The following is a 13,891-nucleotide window of genomic DNA, read 5'->3' as shown; positions in this document are numbered from 1 at the left end:
AACATACATAGCTTGACATTTTATTTTTGTTCAGATTTATTAATGTATGCCTCTTTACATGGAGAGATCTTTGTGGTTGCAGATAGCAGTAGAGAAACCTCTGGGGCATAAAGGTCTTTAGAAGTCTCAATGTACACTAAAATAATGTGCAGTAAAAATACTCTTATTTTATCATTCAGATATTAATATTTTTTTAGATATTTTTTTAGGTAGATACTTGTGCCAATGCCAGTGTTACTTGCTCACTGGTAGGTCCTTCAGGAGCTAAGCAGAAAACCTTAAAATTCAGATCGACCACCAGCACATTTAGGTGACAGGAATCGGCCAAAATAATAAAACGTCTCCAAATGTCCTTCTCTCCCTGTGGTTTTCCTAATCAGCCCCTCATCTTCTGCTCTCGAGCCATCTGGCACAGTCCACACAACGGGCAGCAGCTCATAACAATCCAGTCATCACAGATGGAGCCCTGAGGAAACACACAGTCATTAATATACTGTATTCATGGCTGCTAAATAACTGATGGTTCATCTACATGGCAAAGTTCTGTTCAGTTCATAGTCCCCAGAGAGTGACCTTAAACACGTTTTCAAGGTTGTGCGATCTGAATAAAGACATCAATGACATTTGTGTGTGTTCTGTATTTATTTATACACAAGGCTCATCATTTCTCACACAGACATTAAACTGTGCACACAGCTTGTACGATCTCCATAGAAAAGCATTACCAGTAGAACAAAGCTATGGAGCAGCCTCTCATTAGCCTGAAGTCACAGTGAAAAGTGTTGGCTGGAAAGATATAAATCCCCCAGCTTTGAGCTGTGGAACTGTGTATGAAGTACCTAAAAAATTTATTAATGAAGGATAAATTGTAAGATTTACAGATATAAAATTAACAAACAAATATATTTCTCAATTTTTAACTCCGAAGTCGGACTTCAGTTTGCAGCTTTAGGACCAAATTATCTCTTTTGGTAGTGGTCTAGGTCAAATAGGTCTAGAGCTCTGAGAATGTTCTGGACATATATTACATTAATTCCATTAATTAATACACCTTGGAGGGGGCGCCAGTCCTTCACAGGGCAACACAGACACACACACCTACGGACACTTTTGAGTCACCAATCCACCTACCAACGTGTGTTTTTGGACTGTGGGAGGAAACCGGAGCACCCGGAGGAAACCCACGCAGATACGGTGAGAACACACCACACACCACACGCCTTACAGACAGTCACCCGGAGGAAACCCACACAGACACAGAGAGAACACACCACACACCTCACAGACAGTCACCCGGAGGAAACCCACACAGACACAGTGAGAACACACCACACACCACACGCCTTACAGACAGTCACCCGGAGGAAACCCACACAGACACAGAGAGAACACACCACACACACAGTCACCCGGAGCAGGAATCGAACCCACAACCTCCAGGTCCCTGGAGCTGTGTGACTGCGACACTACCTGCTGCACCACCGTGCCGCCCACATATTATTACATATTACATAATATTACATTATACATTACAAATCCAGAAAATGTCTTTAAAACCCAGAGGGTGAGATATGTAATGTTTTGCAGTTTCTGTCTGTGACTTTACAAACCAAAACACACATTATACTAAATATATTAAAGCTTCTGTACAAAAACTTTAAACACCCACTTTATGGAGAAATAACTGGTAAATTTAGGAACTAAAAAGCAACTTAATTTGTATCTCTTAGCAAAATAATATAAAAACAATAAGCATTCACTTTTATATCTGTTGTTTACTTTTTGGTAGGGAAAATGACTTATTGCTCTTTTAACTGTAGACCTACATTAATGCGATACCGGTCCCGGATGCTGGTTCTTAGAGCAATCAGGGCTCCAGGCAGGAAGGAAATGCAGCAAGACTCTCCATGATCCTGTGCGATTTTACAGCCCAGAATACACGGGATAAATGATGCACATAGGCCTGTCAAGCACAAGGGGTTCAGTAACAAGAAGCATGGTTACAAAATATACTATATATACAAACTCTGTCTCAATGCCTTGTAGGCTGTCTACAGACTCCAATGGACTGCATCATATGGTATTTTATTTTTAATTTTTTAGGGTGTGTTCAGTCATTTTTATAATAAATGTCTGATGAAAGAATGTAGATTAGCATGCTAGTCAGTTCTGCTGTCTCAGACTAATGTTTTATATTTATCTTATGCATAGCTGTGTGAATTATCTTGTTTTATTTCCTTTTTCCTTCTTCAGTTGTTCTGAAGTCAAAATTTTACACCAAGATCCAGTAAAGGATTATTGCATTAGTGTGTCTCTGACACAGATGTAAAAAAAAAATATATATATATATATATATATATTTTTTTTTTCTATTTATATATATATATATATATATATATATATATGAGAAAACTTTTTTACAATATGAAGAAGCATTTGGAGGTGTGTATCTAGACAGGAGTAAAATCACCACAGTTACACCATACACACAGATCCATTAATTAATTAATTTATTTTTTTCAAATTTTGACCTCCCATCCACAGGAAAACATCTTCACACAGCTCCTCACTCCCTACATAGTGAATCATGAAAGTCATAAAACTACTATATATATATATAGGCACACACATATATATATATATATACACACACACAGATAGCACTAGATTTCAGATTCCCACATGTACGAGAAAATATAAATGATGTTGTATTTGAAATATATAATGCACTGTTAAGATTGCAAGATTGCAGTGACTTGGCATTAAATCACTGTGTTTTCACATGGTTTGTGGTGGTTTGATGTCCCTCTTAAAGAGGCACTATGGCCCCTACTGGAGTGGCATTACATTTTTAAAAATAAACAAATCCGTGTGGATGTGCCCTAAGATAATCAGTAGTTAATTTAGCCTTTACTTAAACGGTGATGTCTTTTGCTATTACTGCTGTGGTTCACTCACGGGTACGTATTCAGTTATTTTAGTTAGGGAATCTAATTGTAACAGATTCTATATATAAATATTTTAAAGAAGTGTTGATTTTTTATATTCAAAGGGTACATTTAAACAATTTGTATTTTAGTGACAATAATGTACCAGTACAGTACATTTTTTTCTGACAGTGCAGAGTGAAAAAAGACATGTTGGTCCCCACAGAAACAAAATCACAGAGAAGCACCTGTTAACCAGGGAATCAGCCCAGGACCCCCATGCAGACTGTTTTCTTTCCTGAATTTCCTTTCTCACAAACACTTACAGATGCCGCAGTCCTCGCAGCAGTCGCAGAGGTTGGAGCTCCAGTCCGATGAGCCTGAAGTGACCGTATAATTGGTGATGGTCACCTGCGGCTGTGTGCAATTGACCTCCGTCTGATATGTCATCATTTCTGCTGACGTACACAAACAAACATGTAAATAACACATGCAGTCCACTGCAGAAACGTTTATCTACATTTATTTGGAACAAAGTAATGGTCACTTAGAACCAACAGCAAATTCAGCATTGACACTAAATTATGGTCACACTCTTTGTCAGAATCTGAAAAAGTGGAAGGCGTTTAAAACGATAAATGTTTAATATACCTGAAATATGTAATGCATAATTATTACTGTGATATATTAATGAAATCCAGGGTCTTACCTGCTGTAGATGTGGGTTCTCTAGTGTAGTTGATCTCTGTGACTGAGGGAGTTCACACAATGAATAGGAGTTAAAAGAGACTCTTACATTCTATACTTAATGATGTCACAGCTTTGTCCAGCAGCAGTGGACTGTGGGCGGCTCACATGGAAAAAAATTTAAAGATGTTTGATTATGGGGCGAGCTTGGTTTCTGCTTGTTTCTGAAACGTATTTACACACTGTTATCTGCAGTATATTAAATGGGTTTTCGTTTGTGTTTGTGTGTGTGTGTGTGTGTGTGTGTGTGTGTGGCCTTGCCTGGTGCTGCTAGCAGGTGTTTTTATTAATGTGGCATTTATAATCTTGGTCACACCTTCTGAGGTAAATATCAACTTCGTAAAAATAGCCTACATAAAGCAACTGTTTTAGACAGTGGTTGCTATGGCAACCATGCTAAGGAGTACTTTATTAAAAGCAGTCGTTTTTGTTGTTTGACAGTAAAATTAACACTATTTTTCACGTTGATCCCCAACACATTCAGTAATGTTGAGGTCAAGGCTCAGGGGCAGCCAGTCCATTTTTCTGAGGACTCTAGCAGCTTATGTGTGTTATTACTTCTTTCTTGGCTATTTCCTTTTCCTAGTACGGACGTTTTAACCACTGCACATCCTTACAGACACATAAGGTTGAGTGACCTTCTTACAGTGTAAAGATGGACACAAACCATTGTGGATTTAGATTCTTTAAATCTAAAACAAGAGTCTCGCAGGGATGAATGTTTTAAGTGCTGTTTCACTATTGCTATTGCATGGTTGTTATAGGTCTGATACCTTTTTAACCTGCAATTTTAAAATAAACTATTCACTTATGCTATTTTCCTCTTTCTAATGCATTCTTAATTGATTGTTTTATATTTAATGAAAACTTAATATGTTGCTGTCCCGTCCAGGGTGTGTCCCTGCTTCGAGCTCAATGATTAACAAGCTCCAGACACAGTGACCCTGACCCGGATGATGCAGTTATAAAATATTACTGAAGAATTGAATGTATGAATGAATGAATCATAACTTGTGCTGTTTTTAACAGTCCTACACGTAAAGTTTGGAACTTTTCCCACTTACTTTTAGAAAGATTGAATCCATTATATAGCAGTAGGAACAAACGTTATCCGTGCAGTGATTATGTGGAAGTATTTACTCACTGGGGCTTGGCTCAGATCGGTACACACACAAATTTCTCAGTACAACATAGTGAGTCTTAAACCCCTAAACAAAACTTCGGAATACTTTAAGTCTTCTGTCATCAGGCTTTACACACACAGTCCTACAGTTCCTGTAATAAAAGTTATGAAATTTGTAGCTGGTAAAAGGGATTTCCTTCACCATGACACAACTAAGATGCTGTGCAAATGACATGTGCCTTTCAGAAATATTCTTGAATCAGATTAGTGCTTTTCATACTACAAAATATGCAAATGGCATTCCAAAAAATATACTCATCTGACCAAGATGTTGTGGATCTCTAAATAGAACCCCAGAGTTCCACTAGAGCTTCAGAGAACACAGTTCCATGGCTCCACAGCCCAGTGCCAGAGTTTTATCTCCCTCTAATTAAAAGCAGGTCAGTTTACGTACCCCAGGTCTGTTTGTTGCGGATGTGGATCCACCTTTCTGAGAAAAGGAACTAGGAACAAAGAAGCTGTTGGTGTCCTGATAGCAACAGACAGACTACCTCAGAGTCAAAAAAACGTGTTAGAGATCACTTGGATTAGCAACAAACTGCTAAAACTGAACTTCTGAGCTACAGGTTCTAAGCTATGAGGTGGGGTTGGGTGGGGGGTGCATGTTTAGTCCCCTAAAACATTGGTCACAGGTTGCTGGAGTTCTTACACTGTGCTTACTCACTATCTGCTGTATTAATTGGTCCATCTCGTAGCTGTAATGTCAAAGAGAATAGCAGATTTTTGCTCTGTGGGCTATTCTCAGTCCAACAGTGGCACCCACAGATGAACACACCACCATTGAAGAGCCAAGTGAGGAGAGGCTAACAAAGCATGCAGAGCAGCTCATGTCAGACTCCAGTCTGTAACTTGTGAAGTACAAAGTGCTCCTGTTTGGTCAGTGGAGCTGAGAGAATGAAACGTGTCGGAACAAGCAGGTCAAATTAATGTTATGACTGATCTTTGTATATTGCATTTATTGTAGATGAGGAAGGAAAGGGAACAGTGCCACTGTGTGCTAAATGAAGTCACTGCAGCATAGAATTCAGTATCCTGTGATTAAATAGGCCTCTTTTTTCATACCAATATTAATATTAATATAATTACTTTTCTAATTACTAATCTGTGTGTTCACTGTGTGTGATTATATAGGCGAGTGTGTGATGGACAGGCAGAATTGTTTGCCCGTGGTTGTAAGTGTATGAGGGACTGCATGCATGGAAGTAACTTGAATGCATCTATTGTTAAAGTAAAACAGATTCAATAAAGGTTCCAGAGTTTCATACTTACAGAGAGTTCAAAGAAGTTCGGAGGGGCTTGAACTAAGGGGGAACAGGTAAATATTTGCGTGCACGTTTGTTAACGTGTCTCATTATCCACTGCCATAGTTTACAGACTTTTTACATTTTTTATTATTATTTTTTTATTTACATAGATTATGACCTAGAATCTAATTATGATTTTGTAGCTCATAAATATGATTGGGGACATTGTAAAAAAATCTTTTCTGACTTTCTGAGATACTCAATGTGAAAGATTGTCTTCATTTTGACAGCAGTTCTAAACTGCAATATTTTGAATGTGCAGAAAATAGCTTTAAAAAAATTGTGAAAAGTGATGTGTAGCAGCTAATTTTTGTAATTTTTTTTTTGTGGCTAAAACCAGGGTGTTCAGAGGAGAGGATGTTGAGGAAGAGCAGAGGTATTCTCATTTCCTGAACTTCAGTCATATTATCAGCTCACCACAGCTGAGAACAGGAGGATTTTCTCGGCAGAAAGTTACAAGGTAACACAGTTTTATTAATTTACTTACTTTATTTGTGCATTCACAACATTTGCATATTTTCCTGTGTGGTGCTTATTAGCCAACTTTGTGAAAACTTGCAGCTGCTACATGACCCCAAAACTGAAGATGGTATCTCTGCTGTTATAATCTCCTACTAATAAGACTGAGAGGAAGATGAAAACAGGCTATAAAGGATTTACTTCATGTTTTAAATGTTATGGACAGTTCAAGCTTTAACATTTCAGGTGGAAAACCCAAATGGAGTCTATCCTTTGAAGGAAACATTTGGACAACACACTTTAACAGAGTCGTAATATGATAATAATGGATATATTCGAAAGCTAAATGCATATCATTTCAAAAAAACGTCATTTGTAATGTATTTATTGGTGTCTACTATAATTTTAGTACATATGACACATATACTGCCAGTCCACACAACTCTGAATATGTTCGAATTGAGCATGAATATAACATTTAAACAGTTCTAATATAAATTCTTTAATCCTTAAATTTTTATCACATGCAAAAAAAAAATTAATATGATTACTGCTTTACCGCGACCCTGAAATAGATTTAGTGGCAAAAACATGATGATGGTGAGATTACTGCTTTTTCTGTTACTTCTTCTAGGGCTTGCTTGTGTTTCCCATAAGCGTAGACTTCCAAAAAGAGTAAATTTTGAAACAAAAATTAATGAAAATGATTATTAATTCATCAATTATTTAGGTTGTTTAGTCAGTTTTGGCACAAATGGCACAGTAATGGCACAAAATGGGACATACTTAAAGAAAACAAAAAGAGCCTAAATGTAAGAAAATGTTTATGAAATTTACATTTTGATTTACATTTTTTACAGCGCATATAAAATCCATGTCATTTTTTTTTCATCAGAAACAGAAATCAAGAAGTAGAAAAACATTTATTTTGACTTTATTCTGGTGATATCTACTTTTCTATTATGTGATAATTGTTACATTTAAAGATATTTCTTACAGCCTCTGTTCAGTAAAAAATAACGGTTTCCATATTCAGTTTGGAAACCTCATTGGCTCAAACATGGCATTGAATGTATTCATGTTGATTTATGCAAAATTTTAGCATTATATCTCAGCTTTTATCTGAAATGCTGAAAACAATGTGTAATATTTCATTTGCAATAAAGATATTTGATAAAGATATTTGGGTTGTTTATGTTAAAAATGAGCTGAGCTTGTGTTCTTCTAACGTTTTTCTTTTTTTTTTTTTTTTTTTTTTTTTTTTTCCTCTTACATCATTGAAATTTTATGTTGTAAACACTTTTGGGTACAAGCCTGCCTGTGGTGGAATGTAACTAAAGTTGTGAAAGTCATTCAAATCAAGCTGTTGCTGTCCTTCAGCTCTTTCGTTTCCTCTTGTGTAAACCTGTTTCCCAATGCTCTGTCTGCATCCATAAATCTTAGAAGTTTGGGGACAGTCCATTTTAAGAAGTGAATTCAGCCATTTTTTTCCCTATTGTGGATGCAGACGTTCAAAAATGCACACACAGCTTATATATAACCTTCATAGCAAGCTGCTCAATAGCCTTTAGTTACTATGCTCTGTGCCAGCAGTGGGAAAGTGTTCTCTGGAGTCATGTTCTGCACCACTCTACAGCACCCAGTCTGGTCATGACCGAATGCCATTAGATCTTTACAAACTCTCTTTTACCAGATGAATTTCAGAAGAAATGTTACGCTGCATTTTTTTCACTGCATAAGTTTCCCTTAAACACAAAAAACATTTCCCCTTGTTGATGATTCTGCTTCTGTGGTCCTCACTTCTCATTTCTCTGTACATTTCTCTCTCCAACAGTCTCTCTCTCTCCTTGAAGACGTCCTGAAGACCTACTTCTTCTTTAAAGAAGAAAGAACGAAACGTGATATCCACAAACACTTAAATGCTCCATCTTCACGATGGCGAATGAAACCACTGAATATTTTGTAAGTGATGGTCTCTTCGTGTGAGCATTTATATTTTTGTAGGCTTTCAGTTCGTAGATTTTTTTTCAGATTAAATAAATAATTTGGTGAAAAATCTAAGCAGAAAAATAATCTTGCCGGGTGCTCTCCTGTCATCTTAAGTCTATCATAAATACAAAAAGACTCAGCATCCAATGGGACCACATGGGACTGTTTATGTGTCCTCACAAATGTCAAATTCACATGACCTGTCTATCAACATCTGTCCTACCATAATAAAAGTGGAATTAAAAGTGGAGTGGAGGGGACAGAGATGAGTTCAGTTAGGGACATTAAGCATTTTTGTTTTGAGAGAGAGTAGGTTCAGTTCCTCTTTTTTTTCTGGTGACTCTGGGATATTCCAGATTTATTCAGTTCCACCACGTTTAGCCACATTCTGGATTTTATTGTTTGAAAAAGTAAATTTTTGCAGAATTGAGCTTTATCTCTGCGTAACTGACTGTTTAAGAGGGACACAATATGTAAAAATATTTGTTATTGGAACCATGTTGGACTTTTATAGTTTTAAATTAACATCAGTGAACATCCCACAGGTAAAAATTAAACTAAATTAAAATTTTTATATAAAATTAAAAGACTCAACTCAAGTGACATGGCCAGTAAACATCTCTCGTGGAATATGACATGTCGGGAATGTTCAACAACATGTATAAACCAAAACAGCTTATTCCTAACCTGAATATTTACATTATCAGTTTATTGTACAATATATGGACATTTCCTCAAAAATTATTGCTGACTTCAATATTTTCCCATGTGTTTAGTGACATAGATGTTTACATAAGAATGAACATCCTCAATATTTAGTTGTTTTCTCTGCTCTCTCGGTTCTTGAGCCATTTTATTTTCATTATATCAGAGGCACAAAATGATATTAAAAAGACAAAAATATCATTTATCACAATTATTTCTGGGACAATATATCGTGACAGCTCTAACTCCAGCTCAAATCAAAGCACATACAGTAAGAGAAGGAAAAGAAAACAATGTGAACCATCTCAGGGGGTGGGTCATTAGGGCCAGCTTTGGAGCCACTGAACTAAACTATATTTCTAATTTATCTCATTTGTGGTATTTACTGCAGTTTCTAAGAAAAATGTTCAATCAAATTGTGCACTTGTATTTTCTTGTCCTAGACCTTCATGCCAACTTTCGAAGATTACTCGGCCTACACGGACGAGGAGGACGAGGATGCTGCCCCCTGCAGCCTGAGTGAGACATGGGCCTTTACCAAACTATTCGCTCCGGTAGTCTATATCTTGGTTTTTATTTTTGCCCTGGTGGGAAACGGGTTAGTGCTGTGTGTGGTGCGTCGTTACCGGCGATCTCGACACGCGCCCTGTTCTTTCTCCCTCACCGACACCTTCCTGCTGCATCTGGCCGTGTCTGACCTCTTGCTGGCACTGATCCTGCCCTTCTTCGCTGTCCAGTGGACTAACGAATGGGTGTTCGGTGTTGCTGTCTGCAAGGTGGCTGGGGCACTATTTTCCCTCAACATCTACTGTGGGGTGCTCTTCTTAGCCTGCATCAGCTTTGACCGTTACCTGGCTATCGTCCACGCCATCCAGACCAGCTGGAGGCATAACACCTGCCTGGCACAGCTGGCCTGCGCAACAATCTGGATCTGCTGCCTGGGCCTGGCATCAGTTGACATCCACTTTCGAGACGTTGTGCCACTGCAAGGGAGCAGCTCATTGGTTTGCATGTTGGTGTATAGCCCTGACAATTCAGAGAAATGGCAGGTAGGAATGCAGCTGCTAAACCTGACCGTGGGTTTCGGGATCCCCTTGGTGGTAATGCTTTACTGCTATATTCGCATCTTCCGGGCGCTATGCAGCACCAGTTCACGAAGGCAGAAGAGGCGGTCGCTCAGGCTCATCATATCCCTGGTGTCCGTCTTCCTGGTCTGCTGGGCACCCTACAATGCGCTGAAGATGACGGACAGCCTGTTGAAGCTTAAAATAATTAAGTCCAGCTGTGCCCTGAGCAAGGTTTTGGACATTGGCATCCTGGTGACAGAGAGTATGGGCCTCTCCCACTGTGCCCTCAACCCACTGCTCTATGGCCTTGTGGGCTACAAGTTCCGCCGAGAGCTTGGGCAGATGGGCAAAGCAGCTCTAACTTCCCTCAGCCTTAACAGAGGTCATAGTTTTGGGTCAAGCCGCCGGACGACTAGCTCCTTCAGCTCCGGGGACAGTGAGAACACCTCCTACTTTTCAGTGATGGTTTAAAAGGAATGTTGGCCAAGTTTACATTCAGCTTTGATCTATGGAGGGACACGAGAAAGGCAAAAGTGGATGACAGACATTGGTAGCCCCTCAGGGAATCTACAGGGTGCTGTAGCCACCATTGAAATATGCTAGCTTCATTGGGAAAATCATGAGTACCACAATATATAGTTTAGATCGTTTAGAAGAGTACAGTCCAGAGTAGTGCTGTCAACTTTAACGCATTACTTGTTTTTCTCAACATATTTGAATCATTTTATCACATTTGGCCACAACTTCCTCCCATATTTCACTTATTTCACAGAGCCCAGTGATGCATAAGTATTTTTATTTGGCAATGGAACCACAGTGTCACTACTGTTACATTACATTTATGCTGAAACCTGGATTAATTCTATATTAATTATTGGTTCCAAACAAGTTAATGCCATCCTTTAACGTGCAGTTCATCAGGATTAATCACAGAATGTCATTGTGATTAAAGTGATTTCATTTTTGACACCACAAATCCAGATACTTTCATGTTTATAAAGTTACAAACAATGTAAATGTACACAAATGCTCAACAGATTACTAAAAATCTCATTAGATAAACGTATTTTCACTATCAGAACAAATCCTTCTTTCTTCATGTGAAAATTGTACATTTTCTCTTGGAATAAAACCTCTTTAGATGAATTAGATTGAACATTATAATTACCTTCTCCTGTAAACACTTCAGAGCTACAAGGATTCAGCCTGACAGCAAATATAATCAAATGTTTTCAGTAGCTTCCTTTGCTTGTATATTTGCACATAGTTTGTACATTTGTCATAAGCATTAGTTCACTGCTGTGCCACAAGGGCACTGTGTGTAAAAAGTCAAGCTTAGCTTCTGTTACAGAAGAGCGCAATCTGGAGCAATCAGACATGATGCTAATGTCAACAAACCCAGGGCCAGGCTTCATCAAGAAGGGATTAAAATCCCTTAGCATGGGGCTGTGGAGCGACGGAGCTGCTTTCTGGTGATGGAGCACTACGTTTGAAATCTGCAGCATCATTGCTGACCTCACCATGGCACTCGAAGCTAAACACAATCAAAACCTGACAGCAGTGTCTATAAATATCTCGAGTGAACCTTTAAAATGGTACTGTTTCTCTTTGCCTTGTTGGGTACAGTTATGATGTGGCTTTGGTTTGGAGGTGATGACTTTTGTTTTATTCTGTGGTAGAGGAGTTTGAGAGATGGCCATTTTCAGGTTACTAGGCAGCAGTGTTTTGTCCTGTGTCATCATTCATCAGAGTGATTTGTATTTCTGTTTAATTTCATTTCTGCCTCAAAGCTTCAACATTAAAGCTACTCATCTTATATTTTATATTCCAGGTTTTTTTATTATTAAAAGGTACATACTGTCTAAAGCAAAAAAAAAATTCTCAGTAAACTTTCAATTCTCAATTCTACAGGCCATTAAATGCAAATATATGAATTACTGAAGACAAAACCTTTGCATGAGCAGCATTTATGTTTTATTTTCCTTGCAATGTATTAAGTTCAATAAACATTTTTCTAAAAATAAAAAATAAGTTAATATAAATCCAAATGTGTCCATAGTAAATTCATTTTTGTATTCATATGAGATGTAGCATGTGAGATGTAGCATATAAGATGTAGCATATGAGATGTAGCATGTGAGATGTAGCATATGAGATGTAGCATGTGAGGTGTAGCATATAAGATGTAGCATATGAGATGTAGCATGTGAGATGTAGCATATAAGCTGTAGCGTATAAGATGTAGCATATGAGATGTGGCATATAAGATGTCGCATATGAGATGTGGCATATAAGATGTAGCATATGAGATGTAGCATATGAGATGTGGCATATAAGATGTAGCATATGAGATGTAGCATATGAGATGTGGCATATAAGATGTAGCATGTGAGATGTAGCGTATAAGATGTAGCATATGAGATGTAGCATATAAGATGTAGCATATGAGATGTAGCATGTGAGATGTAGCGTATAAGATGTAGCATATGAGATGTAGCATATGAGATGTAGCGTATAAGGTGTAGCATATGAGATGTAGCATATGAGATGTAGCGTATAAGATGTAGCATATGAGATGTAGAGATCATGCATGCCTGAATGATTGCTTCTGTCACTTTTTAACTGTTAGTTAATCTGAGGTTTTATGGCTTTCAGTGAAGCATGTGAAGACCTAACCAACGGCTCACATAGCCATATCTGCATCATTATCAGATATAAAACATGACCTAATTGCACAGTACTATACTTTTTGATGTTTTATGACTTGAACCCGTTGATTTCCAACCAGGACTTAAACATAAAATAAGAGTACTGCTTCAACATTACACACAGTGATTATATTTGATGTATAATGTATTTAAAAGATAGATGAAGACTGTACCACAGATTTGAAGGATACACAGCATTACAGCATGAAATTTATACTGTCAGTAAAAAGGCATAGAAATATGGTTTGTGGTTTTTTCTTCTCATATATCGTAGCAATGTTTACTATTGTAAACTCCTAGTGAAGGCCAAATCGTGTGAAGGGTTTTTTTGTGGGGGTTTGGGGTTGGGGGAGACAGGAAGCTGAACCATTCTCAGGTCTTATTTTTCTTCTTCTGCTTCTTGTTTTAAAATCTTAGTCATCATCTTGTTCTCCTTTGTCTGAACGCTGATGTGTTAACACGTTAATACTCTGATCAAAATAGAAAAAAGTTACAAGAAGCAGTTAGACACATGGCTCAGTTTGACGAATGGAGAAATGAAAAAGTCATCAAACATCATCTTGTGTTTCGGTTTATGAGCAATAAATTTTATCAGTATATTTTCAGTATCATTTTCTAACCTAAGGACAGATTCAGCTCAATTTTAGATAACAGCTCTTTTTGCAGCTGCATAAATTTCTTAGTTAGGTATGTGGTTTGTGCAAATACAACATTTGTACACACTATTTATAATAAACTACATTAAAGGGGACATATTTTACCCATTTCCCACAAATAAACAGAGTTCTGGAGTTTTAATGAA

General features: G+C 37.7%; 2 protein-coding genes across 4 annotated transcripts; one reads left to right on the top strand and one right to left on the bottom strand.

The window, feature by feature from the left end:
• Positions 1-24: 24 nt before the first annotated feature.
• On the bottom strand, positions 25-5,649 carry cnfn (cornifelin). Of its 3 annotated transcripts, none has more exons than XM_066682214.1 (5): positions 5,522-5,649; positions 3,637-3,678; positions 3,254-3,382; positions 1,827-1,963; positions 25-466 (listed from the first exon to the last, which is right to left on the bottom strand). In XM_066682214.1, exons 3-5 carry the CDS (start codon positions 3,378-3,380, stop codon positions 377-379), a joined length of 354 nt encoding a protein of 117 aa, XP_066538311.1. In that variant the 5' UTR covers positions 3,381-3,382; positions 3,637-3,678; positions 5,522-5,649; the 3' UTR covers positions 25-376. The 3 variants fall into 3 exon arrangements, with proteins under 3 accessions (XP_066538311.1, XP_066538309.1, XP_066538310.1); XM_066682212.1 differs by lacking the exon at positions 5,522-5,649 and adding an exon at positions 5,252-5,366; XM_066682213.1 differs by lacking the exon at positions 5,522-5,649 and adding an exon at positions 5,122-5,255.
• An 852-nt stretch (positions 5,650-6,501) lies between these two features.
• cxcr3.2 (chemokine (C-X-C motif) receptor 3, tandem duplicate 2) lies at positions 6,502-12,383 on the top strand. The gene is made up of 3 exons (XM_066683408.1): positions 6,502-6,621; positions 8,455-8,582; positions 9,758-12,383. The coding sequence occupies exons 2-3, from the start codon at positions 8,556-8,558 to the stop codon at positions 10,850-10,852; spliced, it is 1,122 nt and encodes a 373-aa protein (XP_066539505.1). The 5' UTR covers positions 6,502-6,621; positions 8,455-8,555; the 3' UTR covers positions 10,853-12,383.
• The last annotated feature ends 1,508 nt before the right edge of the window (positions 12,384-13,891 follow it).

This window comes from Hoplias malabaricus, chromosome 10, assembly GCF_029633855.1.
Source record: "Hoplias malabaricus isolate fHopMal1 chromosome 10, fHopMal1.hap1, whole genome shotgun sequence".
Lineage (NCBI taxonomy): Eukaryota > Metazoa > Chordata > Actinopteri > Characiformes > Erythrinidae > Hoplias > Hoplias malabaricus.
The sequence above is the reverse complement of the archived record's forward strand: the minus strand, read 5'-3'. Positions and strand labels throughout refer to the sequence as shown.

Bases quoted from the DNA above. Each gene is read 5' to 3' on its own strand.
- cnfn (XM_066682214.1), bottom strand. From the start codon at position 3,380: ATGATGACATATCAGACGGAGGTCAATTGCACACAGCCGCAGGTGACC. The intron at 1,964-3,253 runs GTAAGTGTTTGT...TGTGCTTGACAG, and splicing joins CTGCGAGGACTGCGGCATCT to GCCTATGTGCATCATTTATC. The intron at 467-1,826 runs GTAGGTCTACAG...GTGTTTCCTCAG, and splicing joins GGGACCGGTATCGCATTAAT to GGCTCCATCTGTGATGACTG.
- cxcr3.2 (XM_066683408.1), top strand. From the start codon at position 8,556: ATGGCGAATGAAACCACTGAATATTTT. The intron at 8,583-9,757 runs GTAAGTGATGGT...TTCTTGTCCTAG, and splicing joins ATGAAACCACTGAATATTTT to ACCTTCATGCCAACTTTCGA.